At 41.3% G+C, this 25,408-nt stretch overlaps 1 protein-coding gene across 2 annotated transcripts in view; it reads left to right on the top strand.

Moving 5' to 3' along the window:
- Positions 1 to 17,146, top strand: part of arhgap10 (Rho GTPase activating protein 10) — an 81,338-nt gene extending 64,192 nt beyond the window's left edge. For both annotated transcript variants that reach the window (XM_079552709.1, XM_079552710.1), the window contains 3 exons: positions 6,336 to 6,419; positions 11,521 to 11,618; positions 16,609 to 17,146. In XM_079552709.1, coding sequence (XP_079408835.1) covers positions 6,336 to 6,419; positions 11,521 to 11,618; positions 16,609 to 16,697 — 271 coding nt within the window. In that variant the 3' untranslated portion in view covers positions 16,698 to 17,146. The remainder of the gene's footprint in view (positions 1 to 6,335; positions 6,420 to 11,520; positions 11,619 to 16,608) is intronic.
- The last annotated feature ends 8,262 nt before the right edge of the window (positions 17,147 to 25,408 follow it).

Genomic DNA, 25,408 nt, shown 5'->3' with positions numbered 1-25,408 from the left:
TGTACATACAGAGAACTTGATTACATGGGTCATGTGGTATGATGCGTCACATGATGCTAGACAAGTCACATGATCTAAGTCCAAAAGAATCATTGGAGCTATACACGTTCTTGAGACAGTAGAAAAAAGCATGTTAAAGCTAGTTATGGTTTACTAGTTACCTTACGGACCGTTACCAAACCGTCAAATACAATGCCCATGAATCTCCTCTTCTTCCTCTTCAGTGCGGCTTACCCCAAGGTTAGATTTTTTTCGGCCTTTGCTGTTTTTGTTATATATTAATGACCTCCCTGATGCTTCCATCAAACTCTCTAAAATATTGTTTGCAGGTGACACAAGTGTGTTTTGTTCCCATAAAGATACTAATAGGCTCATAAATGTGGTTAATGAAGAACTGGAACAACTATCTTCGTGGTTTAAGGCCAATAAATTATCACTTAACATTAAGAAAAGAAGCTTTATATTTTTTGGGACACAACCTAAAAGTTTAAACCCTTCTATAAAAATCCAAATTGATGGCATTCCCATCAGGCATGTGAGTTCCGCTCGCTTCCTCGGTGTCCTGGTGGATGAATCCCTGACCGGGAAACCACACCTTCATTTCATAAGTCCAAAAATAGCCAAAGCAATGGGAATATTGGGAAAATCCCGGCATCTGATTAACACAAATGTTGCAAAGATCTTGTATTACACAATGATATATCCATATATTAATTATTGTAATATTGTTTGGGCCAGCACTCATAAAACCAAACTGAGCCAATTCTTCGTCTCCAGAAACGAGCCGTAAGAATAATCTTTCGTGTAGATCGTAGACACTCATCATATTCTCATATCAAGGTCTCTGTTTGCGAAAGCCGGTGTTCTTAGTGTTTACCAGGTTAACCACTTCCAAGTTGGTCAATTTGTTTATGTTTATGTTTATGTTTCAGTTAAAGGGCTACTGCCACAGCACCTCAATAAAATATTTTCCCTTAACAATGAATTTCATAGATTTCCCACTCGCAGCAGCAATCTAATTAGAGCACCTTTTGCTCGCTCCACATGCTCCCAGTTCAGTGTTCTATACAGAGGACCCAAAATATGGAATATTCTGCCAACTCTTCTCACAGAGCTTTCCCCAATTCAATTCAACTCCGTCCTGAGTGATTGCTGTTTTCCTCTTGGGATCCATTTCTAAACCCATTATTGAAGTCCTTTGGAGTCTGTTTTCTGACAATGTATTTTAATTTATTTTATTTTGTTGACATGCCTCACATTTGCTTTTCATTTTAACCTATGGAGGTGCCACTAAAGCCCCTTGAGGCGAAATGTTAGTGTTGCAGCGTGGAGTCTGCAGTGTTTACAAGATACAGGCTAATGTTGCTAAACTAGCCGCTAACTCACGGCTAACACTTCTACCGATTCTTGCGCCGTTTTATGCCCGGGGGTTTATTCATCTGAAAAACTAACCCAGCGACCAAAAAGTCCTCAAAAAATCCAAAACAAAGAGATACAGCATGTCCATACTGAGCGAAAATGAGCTGCAGCAAAACAATCAAAATGCTGTAGCTACTGGCTAAGTTGCTATAAACACACAAGAAAATCTGAGCTGAAGTAAAGGCGAAAAGAGACCATTTAGCTGCAGTAATAAGTAACAATCTCAATACTATTGTTAAATGAAAATAGATAAAAGAATAAAGCACATGCATTGTGGAGCTTTTGGACAAGGGCTGTTCTGTCTAGTGCAATAGAAATAAAAAAATATATTGAATTAAAAAATAAAATGGCATATGTTCAATTCTGATGTAGCCTACTTTACTCAAGGAAATGTAAATGAGTAAATTAACTAATTACTAACCAATCTGCTGTGAAAAAGTCTCTAAACCGTCTATTCACTTCAAAAAGTATGTTGAAGAAAATGCCTTGTACTCGTATCGGTATTCGATATAAAATCGGTGCATCCCTAATTCTAAACATAAACGTAGTGCTTAATAGTATTGATGCTTCTTAAGAATAATACATGAAGGAGTAAAAAGCACTACTTCTCAGTGCGCATAATGTTAGCTTCAAAGCGTTCCAGAGTTTGGGTTCCCTCCGGCCAGATACCGCTGCCTCCTAGTTCTATCTACTTTTCTACCCAGACATGCAGTTGTAAGAGGCAAATGTACATTACTTTTCTGGAGAATGGCTGCAACCGAATCTGCCTGGTCACACCCTAATGCGTCCCCGACTCGCTATATCATCAAGCAATAACTCTTTTTTGGAGCGTGGCATGATTTATCATCTCCGTCATCGTGCACTCCGCGCTCCATTTCTCCTCCTCCTCCCTAAACGCAGTCACAGTTTGCCCTCAGCGCGATCCGAAGAGGTTATACTCCTCTGCCTCCGCGTCCTCCCGTGCACCTTTCGGACAGCTGTTGATCGTAAAAATGGCGGATCAGAGTTGATTTCCTGCCCACCCAAACTGGTAAAAGCTTGGTTGGGTTTGCCGGGAATATAGGCCTGATCCTTCCCTTCTTTTTTTTTTTTTGACTAGAAACCCCTCGGAAATCCATGCCTCTGCCTGTCTTGCTCTAGTACAAAGACAATCGGTATCCCTGAGCTCATCCCTGCGTTAGCTCCCAGACAGGATCAGAGAGGCCTGAGAGACCGGGCTGACATTCCTGCAGTAATCGGAGGCACGGCTACACACACGAGTTTTGAAAATGGAAAAAAATCACAGCTCGGGTTATTTGAAATAAAGATCTTGTTTACACCAGAAAAGGTATCAACATTGCATAGAGAAAAATAATCGTTTATCATACATGGGAGCAACATCCGGGAACTTTTGCTGAGCCACGCCCTCTTTTGTGGGAAACAAGAGTTAAAAATTGCATTGGTGTGTATGTGGGAACAGGCATCCTTTCTCGTTCTGTGGGTAAAATATTCCAAGCGTCAGAACCGCAGGAACAGGATGACCGTTCTTGATTACGGACACATCAACTCACTGTCAGAGGACGATTGGCTGCAGACATTTAATTTGATAACAATATAAAAGGGACAGACTAAAAGCTGAAGCTGTAATGACATTCCAAAGCAACCAGTGAAACAGTTACACAAGCAAAAGTTACTGAAAAGTCATGATTCAGCCGCTCAGTTTAAAAACGTTAAAAATCGTCTTCTCTGTGAATTATCTGAAGAAACAGGGGTCACTTCCATGGCTTCCTTTTCACATTCAATAAATAAATAAAACATGTTTTCATATGTAAATTAGACGGTCGCCGACGATCTCTGCCCATTCATTTCAATGGACGAGAACTGCTGCTTCACCCAAAGGGGGCACTAACCTTCTCCATAATCTCTGAACTTTGACCTCGGCAAAGCTTTCATGGCACATATTTAAATATTTTTGTTAGCGGAGATATGTCTCAGGTTGGTTGCTGTTGATAATGATTCATGTGAAGCAAAAGTGCGTGTCCCTAACCTCCAGGTGTTGCTCTATAGGAACACATCGAGTTTGTTTCTTCATTACTCTGCATTTCTTTGATATTAATAAATAATGTCTTCAGCTCCATGTTAAAGGCGAACATTAGCAACAGCTGGAAAGGGATTTTTCTGGCGAATGCACACAGTGCATACAGTGTATTTCCACACAAGCCCCATTTGCTGTATTTAATCATGTTTACAGAAGAGGCTTAGCACGGGCAGAAACAACGCATGAGCAATTCAAAGGCCCGTGCTATTTTCGTTGGAAGTAATGGCAAACGATTTCCCTCGGTTTGGCTTAGCTGTAATTGTGAAAAGCAATTTTGGGATGAATCCATTTACCTCTGGTGCATTTAACCGGTTTCTAGGGCAGCCATTCACTGACTTCAGCGACTGTTGGAGGTGTCATTATTTGGATGTTTACTCCGCGGTGAGATGGATGTGCGCGCATAAACTATTTTTATTTGCGGTTTGTGGAGAAAATGGTGATACTTTTGTGCCATTGTGTGTATTTTGTGTTTTGTACAGTTCCTTCTTATTAGTTTTCTCCTCAGAGCAACTTAGTTAAATATAGCTTTATTCGGGCACATGCGTGAGGGCACAAGTATTTGATATGCTTTATTTTTGATGAGAGGACAGATGAGCATGACGCATGACATGACAGAATGTGCACGGCGCTGTGATTTTCAGCTGTCCGTTACTTCTGTGGTAGTCTGCATTAGTATATAAGTCTCGCGCAGGTCTTATTGCTTCTCCATGAGCCTGTTTTTTGGCTGAGATGCTCAGGTCCTGCAGGTGCGGTGCTCCTGGCGGTGACCCAGCAGACGGCGTCCGGCCGTGGCGGGAGAGGGGCGGAGGGTGTGAGGGTTAATGAGTGGATTTGGTGCACTGCAGCGCCTGTCCCCCATGCTGATGTGGAGCAGCTGAGCTCCACAGTGGCCCTGGCTGCTGCAGAGCTATAAATCACCACTGTGAGAGTCCGAGTGAGTCGGGCCGGGCCGGAGCAGCACCTCTGGGGAAGGACAGGGAGATGAAAGCCCCACGCTCACCTCACTTCACCAGTCCTTTAAATGTGTTTCATCCACCAGAGCCAATGCAACCGTCCAGCCCGGCCCCTCCCAGCTGCTCTCTAATTGCCTTTATTAACGTCTCTATGGGAGCGGCAGCTAGGAGCAATTTGCTCATTATGTGCAGTATTAGCACTGGCCCCGGGGCAGGCATGGAGCACAGAGGGGTGCCTGGCCGTGGCTCTCCTCTGCTCTGCTGCTGTCTGCTCCTCCAGGACCCCTGCCTCCTCCAGCTCCACACACACAATCAGACGCTCTAGACAGCAGGACGGCACCCTCAGTACACCCGGCTTTATCTTCCTCTCAAACTCCTGTCTGCTGTGTACATGGACTCACACTGCACTTAGATCACGCTTCTTATGTCGACTTTTCAGAGCAATAGCATTTGAGGCAATTCTAGAGACTAGGGCCCGGAAATGGCAATGATAAAGCAAGCACAAATAACTGATTGTAAAGTCACTGGAGACCTTCATCCCCCACAAACATTTGTCTGAGCTCTCAGTCGTCTTGCTTCTAGTTCTTTTATTAACAATAACAACTGTTCTCCTCCAAACTTTATCACTTTACCAGTCCCTTGTGTGTTAGACCTTGATTAACTTTACTAATCATGGGTTTCAGGTAAATTGAGAGTCTCTGTGCACAGTCGGCTCATTAAGTGCCACACTCGGGCTGTGATGGTACCTCACCAAAAGTGCTTTCACCACATCCCAGATTTTGGTCTAGAAACATCTCGGTTCACAAAATCTTTTCTCACATTGTCGCCATAACAACAGGTAACACCAGCAGACTTAACAACTATTGTTCTGGTGAAAGAAGAAACCTAGCGTTTTCCCGGTTTAATTGGTTAAGTTTTGTGAAGATTAAAAAAAAAAATCGGACTTTTGAAAAATGTTTACTGCATAACAACTAGTTAAAAGCAGCAGGCAGAATGAAGTTGTGTTTTAGTGCAGTCCTTTCGGTTTACAACGGAAAGAGCTTGTCCCAAAACAGCTTTTAATGTTGCAATGTTGCATCTTGGTCAAAAATGTGCCTGGAAGAAAGTAGTTTTGTTTTTCATTTGCACATGTATCTATTATCCTTCACATTTAGTCCTTCCACACTCAAAACTCCAGCCCCATTACAATATATGTCACACATACAAATCCCAGAACCTTCTCTGACTTATAAAGTCTAGACACCTTCATCAAACTTCATCAATTCCTGATCCTCCCACGCCTCGCCGTTTGCTCCCCTTTGCTGCGCAGCTGTTTCAATAAAGAGAAAAAGAAGCCTGCTGTGTGGCAGTCGTGAAACTATGGCGAGTGTTTTTTACTCTGCGATGAAAGGATTAAGCTTCACAGGAGATGGAGAAGTGAGGAAGCTGTCGCCGCAATGCTAAGAAATGGCATCTGGGGAAGATTCAAAGATGGTACAAAGATGCGCGAGTGGATCAAAATACCGCTCCAAGTATATTTTTGACAGAACAACCTTGCAATATGGTTTAAAAAAAAAAAAAAAAGCTCTTAAAAGTTGATTTTGCATAACACCCCCGCTTTAAAGGCATCGTTAAAGGCACAAAAACTACAGACCACAATCCTTTATTCTGTTTCAGTCCATTTTGTAACCTGGATAATCACAGGAAGTCACTTTTTTCTTTTCGACAATCCCGCGACACCAGGACCAAACCGTCACCATTTAAATGTGCTCTTTTATCCTTTTAATTCGTTCGAAATGCAACTTTCCTGTGACCCACTTTTGGACGCGCGACCACCAGTTGAGAATCCCCGGTGTCCCGTAATTGAAATTGATCAGTCGGGTAATAGAACGCGTTTGTGTGCGCAGGGTGTCGTCAGCGGCGGTTTCCTGGTCCAGTCCCACTTCAGAGAGCCCCCCCGCCGGCCCGGACAAAGGCCAGCCCGAGGAAAGGTAACGGCGGCCTGCCCTTTGAAATCTGTTTGCCGAGCTTCTCCGAGGCTCACTGGAAGGCGACAGCTGGATACTGTTGCTTTGGCAGATTTGATTTATGTATATGGGAGACTTTGGTCAATGGAAAGAAATCATGAGACACTTTTTTTTTTTTTTTATGTAAGGCATAACAAAAACAAAATATTTTTTTTAATGATTTTCCCAATGTAGCTCCATTTTAGTGAACAAACTTTTTTTGTTTCAATTTAAATGGAACAGATTGTGTTGTTTAGTACAATATCGTTCTTGCAATATTATTAAATGCTGCCTATAGGGCTGGGTACCATTATATTTTTACCAGTGCTTTAGCGATACTTGGTTTTCGATACCGATACCTGAACGATACCAACACTAAATATATTTGTCGTCTTGAAGCGGACAAAAGCAGAACAATAATGTGTGGACGATCTGCAAATTTACAATATCGGGTTCATCTCCAATGTCAAGAATTGTGGGAAAAATGGGGGAAGATTGGGAGAAATTGCAGCAAAAATAAGAAAAAAATTGGTAAAACATTTTTTTTTAAAGTGGAATAAATTGGGGGGGGGGGGGGGAATGGGAAAAAAAATGGGGGGGAGGGGTGGGGTTGAATAGAGAAAATATTAGTAGTTGAAAATGAGCAAAAATTAGAAAGGAAAAATAAGAGGAAAAAAATGAAAAAATGGGGCAAACATTGGACAAAAAAAGGTAAAAATGTGAAGGAAACAAAATAGTGGAAGCAAAAATTTGAGCTGAAACAACCAAGTCCTTTAAAGTGCATATGACAGGTTTTAATGCTTTTGAAAATGTGACTTATTTAGAAGCATAACATCTGTTGAAGTAATAATTATTATTTTAATTTTAAAGGGGGGTATTATGCAAAATCGACTTTTTCAAGCTTTATATCATGTTATTAAGTCATTCCCTCATTAAAACCATGCCTGAAGTGTTGCCTGGGCACATTCACGTATTTTCGAGTAGTCTGTAAAAACTCTGATGGCAGCCATTTTAGGGATAAAACGCCTGATTCCTTCAGGGAACGCCCTCGACCTCCAGGATACGCCTCCGACCTTTCGTCACCAGCCGAGTAACCAACCACTGCTCCTCAGCAGAACCCCCTCCCCGCAGTGTCTAGCCCTAAGATGTAAACAGAGTCATCACGTGAAAACGAGAAATATGCACACATAAAGTCAATAAAACCACCACACACATAAAGAACCGTTTAACAATGATCACACACGGAGCCGGGCTTGTTGATTTGGAAGTTTATTGCTCACATTTCATCTACAATGGGTCACAGCCGAGTGGCTTTCTCCCGGAGCTAACAAGCTAGCCGCGACAAGCTAACGGGAAAATTCACTGAATAAAAGCAGCATATTATGCATTGAAAACGTCACTAAACAGGCAACTGCTTGAAGCAGCCTTTATGATGATCACAAACTGAGCCGGGCTTGTTGATTTCGTAGTTTATTGCTCACATTTCATCTACAGTGAGTCGTAGCCGAGTGGTTTTCTCCCGGAGCTAAGGCACTATTAGCCGCGACAAGCTAACAACCTTCACCTTCACAACATTCATTGAAAACAGGCAGCATATTATGCACAAATAACGTCAATAAAGCAGGCAACTACTCGAAGCAGCCTTTACGATGATCACACAATGAGCCTGGCTTTACACATTTGTGGTTTATTGCAGACTTTTCATCAACAATGAGCTGTAGTCGATTATAACAAGCTAACGGGGTAACCTCGAAAAAACATTGTCCACCTGCACAGATAATGTCCGTCTTTGAATCGTATGGGCTCCTGCAGATCCTGATGTAGTCCATGGGGGTATAGTTAGAGATCCATACGGCATGGCAGATGCAAAGAGAGAGGCTCCAAACAGCAGTTATTTTTCAGGCAAGAGCCCCTTCCAAGCGTCCGGTGTGGAAGGTTCGTCTCCAAATAATATCCTGTGTGGCCATTGTTCCCAAAGTGATAAACAGTAGCTCCTTTCCAACAATAAAAATTAAAATGCACTGATCGTAGTTTCTATACTGTTGAGACAACGAGCGGAGTGTTGTGATGCCACAGACAGCGTGTGGAGGGGGCGTGTCGGAAAGGGTCAGGGAGCGTCTTAAAGAGACAGGGGCCTATTTCAAGTCATTTGCTACGACCATTTTGAAAGAGCAATTTTATACAAGGCAGTTATTCTAATTTACTGCATTTACAGACCAACAGAAGGTTTCGTCATCATTGTAGTGTGATATAGACTGGTGCTATGTGGCTGAAAAAAGCATAATACCCCCTCTTTAAGCTCCTAACAGGAAGTGACATAGATAGAGGTACAGTTCCACAACAGTTTGACTAATTTCCCATTGACATAACACCGGTTGACACGGTAACAGTTTAAAAACGTTTGCCTCTATCTATGTCACTTCCTGTCAGTGTCCAACAAGGAAGTGAAACTATAAACATCACAAAAGTGGCCAAGGTATGGAAAGCTGGATACAATTTTAGCAAAATCTTAAATATAATTGTGTCAACAATGTTTTAGCAGAAATTATGTCTAATGTGTCATATGCACTTTAATGCTGTCCCTGGACCAACAGCATCAGAAATTGGATCTAATGATAAGTTTTTTAATGCTTTTTTTTAGCTTTTGATGGTATATTTTTTCGATACCACTAGTACCTAAACCTTTTTTCTAATACCAGACTGATATCATTTAACGGTGCCCAGCCCTAATTGCCTGTTATCTGAGTTGGTATTTAGAATAGAGTTTTGTGTTTGGGTTCCGGGCTCTCAGACCGACTCAACCATGTCCCTGTTCCTTAGGTTAGTGCTGTCATGGCTTACAGTAATTTGTGATAAAAAGTTTATGGGGGTGGGAAAAAAAGGATCAAAAGTTGAGTCGGAGTTGGACTAATCTGCTACACTATTCTAACACTGGCTTCGGTTTTGGTTATGTATTTTCCCGATGCACTCGCCGCTATCTGGATGTGTTCACATTATGCTGATGTATGGCTTTGGCTAAATAATGAATCCACCCTAGTGCTTTCAGATGTTGTGGAGGCTAACGCAAAAAGCCCTGTCATTCTATGAGAAGTCCATTAATGCCTTTTTCATGTAGATACAAACCCTCTTTTCTTTGTCCCCCGAAAAGGCTTTTGCGTAACTGCATTCAGAATTCAGGAACTCTACTAAACAGTGTATTGACGCCGCCCTGACCACGATTTTTGGAGGCTTCTCTCTCTTCCTGTATTGTAGCCGCGGTGCAGAAAGAATATGAAATATTTATCAGGGCTTGGCGTTTTGAAGGCGCCATTTCTACATGCTAATGTCGCTGGGATGGGAGATAACGCTCGGCAATAGCTGGCAAAACAAGCTTTCTGTGGGGAGAGGGTTTTTTCTTTTTCTTTTTTATGTTGACGCAAACGGAATGGCATAAATACGGCTTTTTACTAACCTTTGCAAAGCCATGAATGCGGTTGCTGTGATGGGGCTCTTTTACATCAAACTGATTTAAAATGCGCTTTCTGAACTCCCGAATGTGCATTTAAAAGCTGGAGCGCTGCAGACACAGACTTCCTATTCGGGCTGTGTTCGAGTGCAGAACCTGCTTCCCAATCCCCCCGCTAGTTTTAAATTATCTCGCAGATGCTGGCTCTACTCGCGCACAAAAGCATGCACAAATACTGGAGTAATGTCGTAATTATACGCTCTATGGTTGTGCCCCGCGTCCACACATTGATGCAAGGGGGGCGAGACTCTTGCAGAGATTGAGAGTGGAGGGACCCGATACGAACTTATCAGTGGTTTGATTGTGGGAAACACATTTTGTCCATTATCTTTGTGTTTTACGAGCTGTTGCTTTAGCATCTTGAATTCAATCACACCATATTTTGCTGCTGCCTGAAACTAATGAAAAAAATGGGGGAGAAAAATGGTCACCCAAAGCTCCTGTGGTCAACCGAATGCATGAGTCAAATTTCCCTAAGGGGTCAGTTTTAACTTTATTTAACCAGAAAAGTTCTACTGAGATCTCAGCATCTCTTTTCTCAGGGGAGTCCTGGCCCAAGAGGGAACGTTTTTGGACAAGTTTTTAGTGTTTGGGAAAACTGGAGCACCTGAAGGGAAAAACGTACACAGGCGCAGTGAGAACTCTTACATTTCACACAGAAAAGCCCCACACAGAATCATATCCGGGACTTTCTTGGTGTGAAACGAGAATGCTTGCTCTTGTGCTACTGTCGGTGTCGGGAATGTTATTTTAAAAAAGTAATTAGTTATACAGTATGATCAAAGTAACGTTAAAGGGGCTACACGCAAGTTAGCCATTTTATACTCACTACTGCCACCTCAGGTCAGACGTGTAACTGCACCTTGTGTATTAAGCTCGTGCATGACGGACTCAGAACCGATCTGATGTTTGATTATGGGCTCTAAAACTGTTGATGGCAGTTTTGTTTTGTTTGTTGTTAACCTATGATGCAATAAAAACAGATCAGAATATATCAGCACTCAGCAGTAGAGGCGACCAAACTGAACAGAATTACTGAAAAATGACTGAATGTAAAGTGACGTAAAATACTGCTCCTGGTATGTTTTTGACAAGGGAACAGCGTTATAACATGGTTTTAAGTTAAAAAAAATGTACATGATTTTACTTGATATGTCTCCTTTAGATAAGGACAAACTGTTCTTTGCATTTGACTCATCCTTCAGCAAGGGCCTCGGAACAACCCATCTGCCGATCTTGAACCAATATCAGGGTTGCCTGGTTGGAAGACTCGCCTACTGTGCATCTTTTGGGTTGATGGGGTGCTGTACCTAATGGAAACCTGATCCTGGACCATGGGACTCAATCCTGGATATCTGGATGCCAGTTATCTATTGAACTTAGTAAACTTAGTTATCTGCCAAAGCAACAACCTTTGAATTATTATTAAGAAAACCATCTAAAAGTGCTCACACGCGCTCTTCTAATTGCTCCTGCCATGCCCAGTTTACCTTCCCCACTCTAGTGCTCCAATGCAGAGGTTTCCTGGATTGAAGCGTTCTGTAATCCTGCTCCAGCTCACTGATTGCCTTCATTTTTCAGTGTCAGCAGCAGCAGCAGGAAGGCCAAGGCCGTGTACCCGTGTGAGGCCGAGCACGAGTCCGAGCTCTCCTTCCAGGTCGGAGCTATATTCAACTCCGGTAAGCCTTATCACCCCGCAGCCAGTCACCACGCACACGCCCGGCACCATATTGGATTTTTAGGGGAGAGGGGAAACCAAAAACAGCCAATCTGATCTTCAATCGGACGCACGGATGAGACAGAGGCGAGGGCGGGATGGAGAGACGGGCAGGAAAACGGCGCTCTGAGGTTTAATCACTCACAGGAAATGAACATTCTGTTGGTGTCTTGAGTGATGATGTTCGTACTGATACTGGCCATTGGAGTCGATTGTAGATGGATCACGCCTTTATCCTTCTCAATGACACTACAGTTGTGTTTTACTCAACATATTGGGCACGGTGGTGAAGTGTGGAGTTTGCATTATCCCTCTGCGCCCGCAAGGGTTTCCTCCTCCTGCCCGGTATTCCCCCATCAACCTAAAAAATGTGCAATAATTAAACCTAGCATTCAAGAATTTCAGATTAGTTCCCGGGCGCTGCACTGGGGTCATCTGTCTGCAATCCTAAGTGCCTCACATGGCTTAGATGATAGAGCGGGTCGTCATATAACCAGAAGGTTGGAGGTTTTGATCTCTGCTTCTGGAGTGAATAAAGAATCCAATGTAAAGTGTCCAATCGCTTTCGCAAAACCCCGCCCCAAAACAGTCAATAGCAACCGCTGCATTATCCGGATTTCCTGTCATAGAAAAGAGTGAAGCGCATGATTTTTCCCCACTGAAAGCCAAAAACAAAACAGGACTGGTGCTTATTTGCTTCATAAGCCAAGGTAAGGCTCGTTTTGTCGCTTGCCAAGAGGTCACATGAGCTGTCGTTGCTGGGCATCGTTACAAAAAAACACAACCTTGAGGGAGTCATAGCCACAAAATATGGCACTTATGCCTACCCTGGTCTGGCCTTAAAAGTTACACTTAGGTGTAAGGCGCCGAGGGCTTAAGTTTGAGTGGTCACAAGTTGTAAGAAAGAGGTTGCAACTTTTAAGTCAGACGTGTCCAATGCACCAGCAGCTGCTGCACTTGGCTCCTGTAGGTTTAGCAAGCTAGCTAACTTTAACAATATTTTAGATGCTAGACTAACATTAGCCTGGCCTTAGCCATCCGTAAACTCCGGTCCATTATGATTTCCCTACATGTACGTCTGGGTCTGATCTCAGTGGCCGTGTTACCATTCAGCGAACAGGAGAGGAGGGGGTTGTAGGTGACGTCAAGCATTTGCACCACATTCGCTGGTTGTAGTTTGGCAATGGCGGCGGATACGAAAGTAATGGAAGCTCTTCAATCCGTTCTGGCTTGGCTCCCAAATATCCAGAAATTTAAAATTGAAACCTTGGAATGCGCAAGGAATGCTCCCAAGAGTTATGATATCTCGCTTCACTCACTTGGGCGCATTACATACGTCACGACCAAACGCTAGCGAAAATCTGACCAATTGTTTCAAAGGAGTTCACCCCTCCCACCTGATAACGAAGCTCAATTGTGAAGATCCAGACCCTTGTACGAAACGTAATCAATCAATCAATCAAAACTTTATTTATAAAGCGCTTTTCATACAGGGTTGTAACACAAAGTGCTTTACAGATGATACAATCATTGAATGTAATGAGTACGATGGTATGGTAAGTGTCTCCTTTGTTCTGATTATATTCCTATAATGCACATTGCAACCCATTTTGCCTCGATCTGGAGGATATAGCGCTGGTGTCACACCAAAAAGAGTCACTAACTTGGACCCGTGTTAAACTACTTTCTGATGGACGGGGCTTTTGCGAAAGGTCCCTTAAAAAAACAATTTACAATCATTGAATGACAGGTCAAATGCAAAGGACAGATTTCGGTATGCAACAACAAAGTTCAATCCCATTGGTTATAATACTACAAGGAAAATGATCTATTTTATTTGGCCTGATGCATCAACTAGTTCATCAACTTTTTTGACCAGCCTACTCTTTTTTTAGTATAGAAACAAATGCAGATGCAACGTCCAGTTTCAAGCAGTGACCCTCCGACCTCACTCAAAACTAAGCGCCAATAACACCGTCTGCAGAGTGTTTCATTTGATTAAATTGTTTTACTTCCGTCCAAACTTTGAGTGTTGAAAATAGTTTGAGGGTGTGCAGCGGCCATTGTTCTGAAAGTACAACGCGATGAGTGTCTTATTAACTAAAGATCCACCAAATCGTTACGACCTCTGACACCGCCACACTTTTGACTTACTTATGCATGTGTTTATGATTTTATTTCACACTTTAGGCATCCTCTACATGCATAATGAGTGTTCAAAAGGTCAAGAGGTCTAAAGAGATGTTCTTTCAGTGTCAATGTATACAGGAAAATCCAATATAGATTGCTGTGTGTTTAACCTTCAAATTGGGTATCCAGAAGTATGTAATTTATACTCTTCGTGCAAGTGTGTGTTGAAAAGGGGTTTATAGACAATAGTGAAATGTTTCTATTAAACTTAGTCAAAGCCTTTTCCTGCAGCTGAAATACAGTAACATTTTTATGCTAATATATAAGGCTTCAAGGCTAACTCAGTTTGACAAGTGGAAGATAATTTACTTGTCAGATACCGTTTGACAAGTTAATATATTTCACAGGTACCTTTTGTAACAGTCCGACGCGTAAACAGGACTTGTCAGGCGGTTACATGTTTAAATGGCCAACTCCACGATCTGAACAGTACCTCATCTAGCAACTTATTTCAGGGACTAAAATTTAATTTACCTTTAACCTCTTAACCCCCACTTAAACCGAGCACATTTCTCCCGTTGGACTTGACCCAAATCTAAAAGCTTTTTGAAAAAAAGCTTCTTAAATGAATGAGGATGAAAACCCTGCAAAAAAGAGGCAAAACAGGCAACAAACAGTGATGATAAAGCAATAAAAAAGCAACAAAAACACAACAAAAACAGTGACAAACTAGCGACAATAATGAGACGTAAATGAAGATGAAATCGACGAGAAAAAACAACAAAAACGTAACAAAACTGACAAAAAAAAGCACCAAAAATACAACGAAAAAGTGACGACAATGTGAGGAAACATTTTAGTTTTGTTGGCCTTAGCTTTCAAATGAGGCATTAGTCAAGAAGCTTTTATATTTGGGTAAAGTCGAACTGGAGGTAAATGTGCTCAGTTGGGGGGGGGTTAAGAGGTTAAAGCAGAACTAAGTAACTTGTTTACCGTAATAAATCCTTTTCGTAGTCCCTGTGGGGGTAATACAAGTGTTAATGTTATGATTGGAGGGTCTTTCACCTCCCCCTGGTGTCTCTGGTCAGAAAACCACAATTGCAACTTTCCTGCCTCCGGGTCGGGGCCACCAATACACACTAATGGAATCACGAAGAAGAAGCTAACAGGCTAACGGGCAAAGCTAACTGCGGGCTAGCGCCACTTAAACAGTATTTACAGCCAAGTTTGAGTGAAAAGAAATATCTCCATTGTGTAATTGGATGCACAATATCCTTCTCTCCCTTTGTCTTTTCTGTCAGCGTAGTATTTACTCTCACGGACAATTAATGAGTAAAAAAAACGCAACATGCTACGACACCTGCAGTGGCGCTTATGGCCTCTAGGGTCATGAGTTACTTAGTACTGCTTTATATAATGCTGTCAATGTCCAGTATGTTCTGTTTCACGGGATTAGCTTACCACCATATTGCGGCACATTTTGAAAGGATGTGATTAGACTTGTTGCCGTACCTTGGGCCGCTATTTTTAAATCTGTTGTGATGATTCAGCCACGAACAAGTGACTTTACAAATGTGACAAGTCTTCACTGCGTTATTAATCTTAAGCGTCCTCGGAAGTTCGCTCTGGCAGATGGCTCCTGAGACTGCGGCAGTGTTTAAAGTTGGCTCGCTAAAGTTTGACAAATTCCGAAATTCAGGGGAAAAGATTTAGGAAAAGACGCACCACCACAACAGTGCAACACATCTGTCAACAGCTTATGAAGGCTCTATTTCACCGGAGACTGCGGGGAATGGGAGAAAAGTCTGCTCAGGAAGCTATGTACCTACTCCCCCATAGACCTATTGACAGTGTTTCTCAAACTGTGGAACTTCTTTACAATAGTTCTGGTTAGAATACACTTCAGGGTTGGTCCCAATTTACCCCCGAATTAGATCAGACTGTGCCTCTTCTTCTAATTCACTTTTTCCGCAGCTGTATAGAAATATGTAGCTGTGTAGAAATAATGCTTCTTAGTACGAGAAGTTTTATCTTTTTACTTCTACTTGAATGAAAAAAAAATAATTACTTTTTCCACTGGGAGTAAATATTTAAGCGGCAAATGCTTAATTTTGATCTATAAAGCAGATGTAGTTTGTCTGGTGCATCTTGTTCTTCAGAATTATTCCGTTTTTCTGTATTTTCTTGGTATTTTCTTTGGAAATATCACAATTTCCATATGATTTTATGTTTTGTTTCACACGATTTATGGCGTCATTGAAAATAAATCAGACTTTTTCGTTCAAACACTTGCTCAGTAACTCTCAATACTCAAGTAACATTTTCTCCAAGTACTTTTTTTACTCTTACTTTCTTGTGAGTCATTGTTTGGGTTACTACCTTTTACTTGTACTTGAGTAAAATGATTTGAAAGCAGTTTTACTCTTACTTGAGTAAACAATTTGTTCACTCTACCCTCTTCTGCTCACATAAGATATTATTTATACATGAATAAAACTTTCAGCATATTGTTTCAAGATACCTGTATTTCTCTGGTTTAGACTTTCATTTTTATGCCAATGTTTAAGGTGTGGGGCAGTTAATACTTTTCTTAAATGCACCTGGTTGAATGTTTCTTTTCAGTGGCCACCAATCTGTGGCCCTTACAGCCTATAACCTTCAATATGCGGCTTTAAATGAAGAAAAGTTTGGACACCCCTGGTTTAGGTTCATGTTGTTGTCTGTTTTAAGAACTTCAATGACTTCAATGACATGTCTGTTCTTCGCTCTCCCCTATGCCACGCTGTTATATATGGTGACACTGCTTTGCCCTACCTTTGCAGTGACCCAGTCGAGGGAGCCGGGCTGGCTGGAGGGCGAGCTGGAGGGCAAGAGGGGCCTCATACCGGAAAACTACGTGGAAATGATGTAGCGCCGACTATCTCCGGACACGAGGAAAAGGGGCGAGACGCATGTGCCTACTACGCTCATGCCAAAAGCGACATTGTTTCATAACTAGAAAGAGAGCAAACCCAAGTTTCTATCAACAAATCTGCCATCAACTTTTTTTTTTTCCTTCAGGTGCATACAAACATGACGTAGCTAAGGGTAAGACAGAGCTTGTCATTTACAATTTTTGTTTTGATTGTAAAGAAGACCCCAAAGATTGCTCGCTGTGATGGGTATTTTGTGATGACAATGATGTACACAAGCTTGTCTTCAGCGATCAGAATGCCTGTGCCTTATCCACCACAGCATTGTAATGTATGTACAGGAAAAGGAAATCTATTATTATATCATTTTTTTTATTTTAACAATGTTCGCTAGCATGTTACATTGTGGCTAACAATATGGCAGTTGTGGAGGAAATTATTTATTTATTATTGTGATAATGATTTCATTTTTCACTGTTTTTACTCTGCACATACACGCTCACAAATCAATATGGTAGATACTTAATGTCATAGAACTATTATGGCTAGCACACGTCATAGAAGTCATAGAAAACATGAAAATGCCTTTAGCTATCTGAACGTACACATGAATGGTGAAGCCAAGTGCAGTATGGTGTGGTACGTTTTGTTCTTTTCATGGCATATATATATATATATATATATATATATATATATATATATATATATATATATATATATATATATATATATTTTTGTTGTGGTTTCTTTATCATAACATCCACTTATCTTATAAGCAAAATCGTACCTAAATTTGATTTAGCATTTAGCCTAGGCCACTTCCAGACATTAATTTGTATATAAAAAAAACATTCATTCATTAATGATTTCTAACTCGGCTTTGACTTCCTTTATGGGGTCGATGGGTTGACAACAGCTGAAGACATCTGGATTGTTCATAATATTTGGTGGCTAATGCTAACGGCTATAGGAAAAATACATTCAGCAGGCTGATGGATTCTGAAAAGTTGCCTGGACTAGCCGACTTGCTAACTAACTGTCCACATACGTGCTAACTAACTTGCTAGCTAACTGTCCACATACGTTTAGGTCGAATGGCGCTTCTCCATTTTCATTACATGGCACACGTATCTACAAAATTTAGTTTAGCGTTAGCCTCAGTGTATTATTATATATAATTAGTGGATTAGGTCTATTTTCCCCACAACTATTTAAAAATGGCTACAACTAGGAGCCAGTACAGTTAGCATTGTTAGCGCCGTAGCATTACCCAGAGTTAGCGCTAGCTCATTAGGGTTATTATTCACTACTCATCATTTTTCTTTATCATTTTTAGATGTACTTATTTCTTATCATTCATCCGTTTCAGTTAGCTTTACAAAGTACTTGGCTTTGTTGACAACTCCACGCTTGCCATATTGTTAGCCCGCTCGAATGTAAACGGCTAATTGAATTTTAAAGATGTGGCACATTGCTGTTGTATGTTATTTAATTGGCACATCAATGCATGAGTTTTGAATTTTGCAAACACTATTTGTTTTTAGTGCACTCCTTTTATCCTTACCGTTAAATTTGTCAACTACAAAGCTGAGTTTTAAGAACCAAAATTTGCACTTGTTCGATATACTGTTAGCATCGTCGCCCACAAAGGTAATTATTCGAACAATGCAGTATATTTTTTTATAGAGAGAGATTTTAAGGACATTTTACTGATAAAGTTACAAGTTTTGAAGCTTTTTCTGGTTTTAGAATGAAGCCATGTCACAGAAATGATCCCAGCGCCGTTCAAAGAGACACTTTAATTTCGCTGAGAGCTCTTAGTTCAGCCAGTTGTTTATGTTTGGAATTGTGGTTGCAATAATTTAAGACATTGATTTATAACGTTCGTAAAAGACCTTGACATCACCTTTGTTTCTTTTTTTTTTTATACCTTTCGGGTATTCTTTTGATTTATGTTAAACAAATAAAGTTTTTGTTTCATTATTGCATTTTTGTCTGATTGCTTTCAGGACCGAGTATTAAGAGATTAGCTTTCGATTCAGCAGCCGCGCAACTCCAAAAGTTGTCTTTGGGCTTCTCTGCAGAGGTGAATGCTGTCATAATCTTTTATTAATGATACAGTGAAGAGATAAAATTCAAGTTCATGTCTTGTACCTGTTTAATATGAAGGAGGAACAGTAATGTGTCACACTTTCTCCTTGACTCTGACTGGTGATGTGCGTTACATTGATTATTGGTTACCATGGCACCCGGGGCTGAAGATTTCCTCCGATTTGACCAGAAGGAGAAGAGAGCAGAGTGCAGACCTCCACCAAGGCATTACTACAGTCCGTATATATTGTAACAGTAAGTTGTCATATTGGAAATGTAGAGTGTTAGTTTTTGTCTTTCATTTAAAGTTTCTCGATGCAAGTTGGTCATTTTTATACTCACTACTGCCACCTCAGGTCTTACGCGTAACTGCAGGTTCTATATGTTGAGATTCTTTGGCAAGTAATTGTTTCTGAATAAATTGATTGTATGTGTCCTGTATTTAACCTCTTAACGCCCACCTGAACCGACCACATTTTCTCCCGTTGGGCATTACCCACATCTATAGACTGATTGAAAAAAGCAAAATAGCAACAGAAGTGAGACGTAAACAAGGATGAAAACGTGACAATAAAGCAACAAAAATGCAATAATAGAACGACAAAAATGTGACAAAAACAACAAAAAAGTTACATAAATTCAACAAAAAAATAAACAAAAAAGTGACAAACAAAAAAAGAAAAAAAGCCACAAAAATTCAGCAAAAAGTCAAAATACAAAAAAAAATGCAAAAAAGCATCAAAATCATGACAAATATGTAAAAAAACAAAAATATGACAAAACAGCAACAAAAAAATCGACAAAAAAGTGACAAACATAACAAAAACAAAAAAAGTCACAAAAAAGCCATAAAAAGTCAAATATAAAAAGCAACAAAATCATGACAAAAATGTAAAAAAAATGACAAAAAAAGCAACAAAAATTCAACAATAAAGTGACAAAATGTGACAAAAGCATGAAAAAAAAAATCAAAAACACGACAAAAAAGTGACGACAGCATGGCAACAACACAAGGAAAATATCTTGCAGATCTTAGCTTTCAAATCACACATTGGTCTATACAGGCTGTAAGCTCTCCAGTCAATAAGCTTTTAGATTCGGGGTTCTTGATTTGGGGGTTAAGAGGTTAATCACAGTTACACATTTTTGATCCGACCAATAGGCTGAAACACTAGAAACTACCACTGAAATAGTGTTATTTTTAACTCGCAAAACATAGCAATAAAACCGTCCATTTTAATAAGGCGTACTCTTGCTTGCGTATAATAGCCAGTTGAGGATGTGCTTCCTATTCACAGGCCTCTCTCCACTTTTAACTGCTGTGAAATCCACTGTCCAAATCGTGCTGAGTCATCGCTGGTGTCACCGAGAAGTGCTCCTGCTTTCCCACAGAGTCTAAGAATAAAGTGGAAATGAGGCCTCTCTGCTGCAGCCACTATTGTTACAGCAGCAGCAGCAGGAGCAGCAGCAGCGTCATGTAATGCAAGCCCTCTGCCTATTGACCTGCACTGTCTGAAAGCCACCTCCAAAATAACATCAGCATACAGTAGGTGCTAGCATACACTGCACTGTGATCTACTGGAAGATGAACATCCTCTTGTCCTCTATATCACGCCTTTATCATTTACTCTTGTTGGAAATTTCTTTTACCCAGTCTTGTTTCATTCATGTCAACCTCTTGACCAAGACCTGAACTGAGCGTATTTTCTCCTGTTCACCTTTACCCAAACCTAAAAGCTCTATTGCTGGGTTGCAGGTTCTAGAATATGATGTCACCGGACCCAGCGGGGGGCAGGAGCCAGTTTTTCCTATTAACAGCATTACACTTTCACAAGTCGTAGCTAAAAAGAAAATGTATGGATTAGAAAAATGATCATTAATATCAGTCACTGGGTCCATGATCTCTCTGTACAAGCCAAAAATGTCCTCAAAGACAAAATATTTTTTCCTCTATATAATAGTATAGGCCTTTAGAATGCTGTGATGTCACCTGCAACCCAGCAATAGACCAGAGTAACACCTCATTTGAAAGCTAAGACCGACATGACTCATCTATACAGATCATTTTCCTTGCGTCGTTTCCGCGTTTCAATCACACTTTTGACTTTTTTTTCGTCATTGCTTTTCTGTCACATTTTTATACAATTTTTTGTCATGTTTGTGTCGCTCTTTTGTTGCTTTTTTGTTGCGTTTTCATCCTCGTTTTCTGCGCTTTTTTCAAGAAGCTTTTAGATTTGGGTAATGCCAAACCGGAGAAAATGTGCTCGAAACCATAATGTTTTTGTCTGTGCAGAAATGTTAAAAAAAAAAAAAAAAAACTGTCACCTGTGTATTCAATAGAAATATTTTTAAAGGCCTTCTAGACTATCTAAAAAATAACTTAAACAAAAATAAAAAATGAATTGTCCAAACTTCTTGCTTCCTTCCCCAACGCTAAGATCCAAATCCTTCATTCTACATCTTTTACAGTGGCCTGGTAATCTTCAATATTATTGTAGCATCGGTGCTACTTCTGGATTAATGATCTCTCATGATACGCAGCAGAGGTCTCATTTTGTCTGCAGATGTCAAGATGGATTCTACTCTACTACAAGTATAAAACTCTGTAAAGTTTTAAATTATCAAAGCTAAACTCTCCAAAAGTACTGAAAGGATAGATGATATATTAAGCCTCTCCTCGCAGTTTTTCCCCCATGCAGAAATGTAACAACCATCGGTCAATCCTCCAGCCACTGGGTAAAATAAAAGTATCTAAAATTATGCAGAGATAATGAAATGAGCAAGCGCTAATGACATGGTGGAACTGTTTCCCCCAGTGGCACCCCCACCCACTCTTGCACCCAAGGGCCCTTGTCACCCTTCCTCTTCCTCCAGTACTGCTGAATCATAGAGATATCCACAGCTCCTGCCTCTCACTCGCCTCTGCGCTGTCTGTCAAAGAGTGCCTTTTGCAGACTCTGACCTGCTAGTTATGGTTTATTTAAATTTGTGCATAATATTCTACTTCCATGATGTACTTTCCCTGTTTTCAAGGTGTTCTGAGACAATGGCCCCTCAATCTGAAGCTGATGGACAAAAACGTCTTCTTCAGCCAAAGGACCTCATCTTGTCCTCCCAAATTCAGATGTGCGTGACTGACTTGCAGATTAACCAATCAGAGAAACCCATGGTCGGTGACATAAGCTGCCATGTTTGCATAAACAAAAAAGAGCAGAATTTGAGACATTTAAGAGGAAATGTTTTTGACTGTGATTGGACCACCCTAAAATTAGATGGTGGAAGCAATGTTGTTATGAGTTTCAGACTCCTGCATTTGAAAAGAAAGTCCCACTTACCACACTATCTTAAAACACCGCTATAAGTAAAATCCATATTCTGTAAAAAATAAAAGACAGGGTCTGCTCACTCCTCCCTTTTTGCATTAATAACTGCCATTCTGGATTTACAGACTCCTCTTACCCAGCTCTGATGGAGCATGTTCCTAAAAAAGGGCATAAGGGCAAGATCTTCACTGTAGACTCCGCCCTCGCGGCATAGTTTGGTTGTAACCTGGCCCGTGCCGTTAGCTCTGATGCTAACAGCCTGTCAATCAAAGTCATGCCCTCATTAATATACGAGATTTCTAAAATGTTCCTCACGAAACCCGCCTGGTTTCTTTTCCTGTACCTAACCCAGTGTTATCACAGGTTTAACATAATTAGGAACCAGGCTTTACAGTTGTTTAAAACGTATGTAAAGAGCGCGCTCTGTGGCAGTTTGCAGCCGAGTGTATAGCGGCCGGGATGAGGATCAGCACCTCCAAATCCGAGGCCATGGTTCTCCACCAGAAAAAAGGTGGCGTGAGATCGACAGATGGATCGGTGCGGCATCAGCAGTGATGCGGTCGCTGTATCGGACTGTTGTGGTGAAGAGGGAGCTGAGTCGGGGCAAAGCTCTCAACGTTCCCACCCTCACCTATGGTCATGAGATTTGGATAATGACCGAAAGAACAAGATACAAGCGGCCGAAATGAACTTCCTTCGCCGGGTGGCTGGGCGCACCCTTCGAGATCGGGTGAGGAGCTCAGTTACCCGGGGGGAGCTCGGAGTAGAGTCGCTGCTCCTTCACGTCGAAAGGAGCCAGCTGAGGTGGCTAGGACATCTGTTTCGGATGCCTCTAGGTCGCCTCTCTCGGGAGGTGTTCCAGGCATGTCCTAGTGGAAGAAGGCCTCGTGGATGGAGGGATGGATGGATGGATGGATGGATGGATGGATGGATGGATGGATGGATGGATGGATGGATGGATGGGTAAAGAGCAATGCTTTCTTGTGTGAAACTAGCTTGTTCTGCAGCAACTAGATGGAGGTACTGCAGCGATGGCGTCATAGTCCGCGGCCATTGGTAAAATCTCATTGACACATTTTATACCAGTCGCTCCCCTAATGTATTGGAAGCATGTTATTGTCATTCAAATTCATTTCAATTGGTTTCAAATGTTCTCTCAACACTCATGGAAATAAAATACATTTAACACTTCTTACCACCCAAATCTAAAAGCTTCTGGACCACAGCTTACAGCCTATAGGCCAGTGTAACGCCCCATTTGAAAGCTAAGACCCACAAAATTGATCTTAATGGATCTTTTTCCTTGCTGTTGCCGTGTTGTCATCCCTTTTTTGACATTCTTTTACATCTTTTTTGTTGCTTTTTTTTTTGCGTTTGTCACTTTTTTGCTGCACTTTAACGTGTGTAGTAAGTAATTCCTCAACAAAATGTGAACATGTACATTTTGTAGCGGTCCCACAGACAGAGCAAATAAATTGGGAGAGAAAATACAGACATCGGATGGGTCTCTCATCCATTTTTAAACCCCGCAAATCCATTAACAAAGTGTAAATTTCAGTTCCGGAAACACTGCTCTCCTTAACAGTCGTCAGAGGAACAGATTGTTTTGTCAGCGCTTTGATTTGGGATTTCTTTTGAGACAATATTTGAATTTCAGCAGCGCTCTTCAGTAAATAAACATCTAAGCGCTGTTGGATTGTGTTCGCTGTTATGTTTCTTTCGAAGAATTGTGTCACAGTTAAACCACCCCCAGGGCAGCACGCCGAGCAGATAAGAGGAATTTTATCTCCTTTATTCATATGCCAATGGAAAACAAAACACCTGAATCGGATAAAGACTCCGCTCTGACTTCCGCGCATCATCCCGCGTGAGGTTCTCCCTTTCCGCCCGCAGTGTCTCGCCTTTAACATTCCGCATCCCGATAGGTGTAGCTCATGCTAAACGCCTGGTAGTTCGTTTTTTATTTGGGATGGCCAGACACAGCTCTTGTTACAGATGTCACAGTTGGTGCGTGTGTATTTTTAAGCAGATGGACAGTCTCATTTCAGTCCTGGCGTTGGTGGCAGCGTGCCCGAAAGTCCTCCCATGACGCAGTGTCCTTCAGCCCAAATCCAGTCCCCGGCGTGAGTCAGCACACCACCCGTCCACACAGAGGACAGAAGTGAGATCATGAGCTATCAACGGCGCTAAAGGATGTGTTCGTCTGGAGGGCCGGACTACAGGGCTGAAGATCTACAGTAGGTTTTATTGGGGAGGAGACACTGCAATCCGATACATGGATTAGGTATCACAAAATGTCCGGCAATATATGGCACGTGATAACCTGTCTCCCTGACATGTCGCCTGCAATCAAAAGTATCTCATGTTTCTAAGACAAAATATAGATACAGACGGAATCTCTGGAATCGCCTATGAATGGTGAAGTTTGAAGCAGTTGAGGGGGAAAACAAAGAAGAGAAAAATTGAAACTTTTTATAATTTCTCCAAAACTACTAAATGCTGAATTATGAATATAGTTTTCTACCCAATAAAGATACAAAGAAATGGAGAGGAGCAAAGTAGTTTCTAGTAGTAGTAGCAGCAAAGTAGTTTCTAGTAGTAGTAGACTTTGTGCATAACTTCATATCATAACAACGCCGCCCAAGAAGGGGCTTCCTGTTTCGATCCAGCACACCAAAATAAAAGCACCATCTTATTCATTAGTTCATTAGTTCAGCTTTCTTTTTGCCTAACTATTAACAAACAAAACACACAGGAAGTCTCTTCTTGGGCGGCGTTGTTATGATTTGAGTCAATTACATAAATAACGGAGAATACTAACGTAATGCTTCATGTTAGCATCATGCTACATGCTAACGCTTACTATGACTGCCGTTTTTTCGCTTCTGCTGAACAATCTGCTGTGAAAAAATATCCATATGGACCCGATTTAAACTTTCATTTATTTGTGTGTGATAAATAAGTTTAGATTCCGCCAGAAAACGGCTAAAAGTAGGTTTCCCAAAACATCCTTCCTTCCTCCTCAGCGAGGCCACGCCCCCTTGTAGGATGTGATGCCGACTGTATCCAACTAGTTTCACTTCCTGATCTCCAAATAAGCCCCTCCCACCCCCTCTTATTTCTCCCCTTCACTGAGCAGCTGGTTTAAATAAAGAGGAGGAAAAACAACAACACACAGCTCGGCCTGTGTGACTGTAGAGTGTTTTCACTTCACAACGATGATGCTCAAAAAGACGCGCGAGTGGATCGAAACACAATTCTGCAGGTTTGTTTTTGATGAGCGGACAACACCGTAG

Source organism: Gobius niger, assembly GCF_951799975.1.
Source record: "Gobius niger genome assembly, chromosome: 3".
Lineage (NCBI taxonomy): Eukaryota > Metazoa > Chordata > Actinopteri > Gobiiformes > Gobiidae > Gobius > Gobius niger.
Note: the sequence above shows the minus strand (reverse complement) of the source record. Positions and strands in the feature narration are given on the sequence as shown.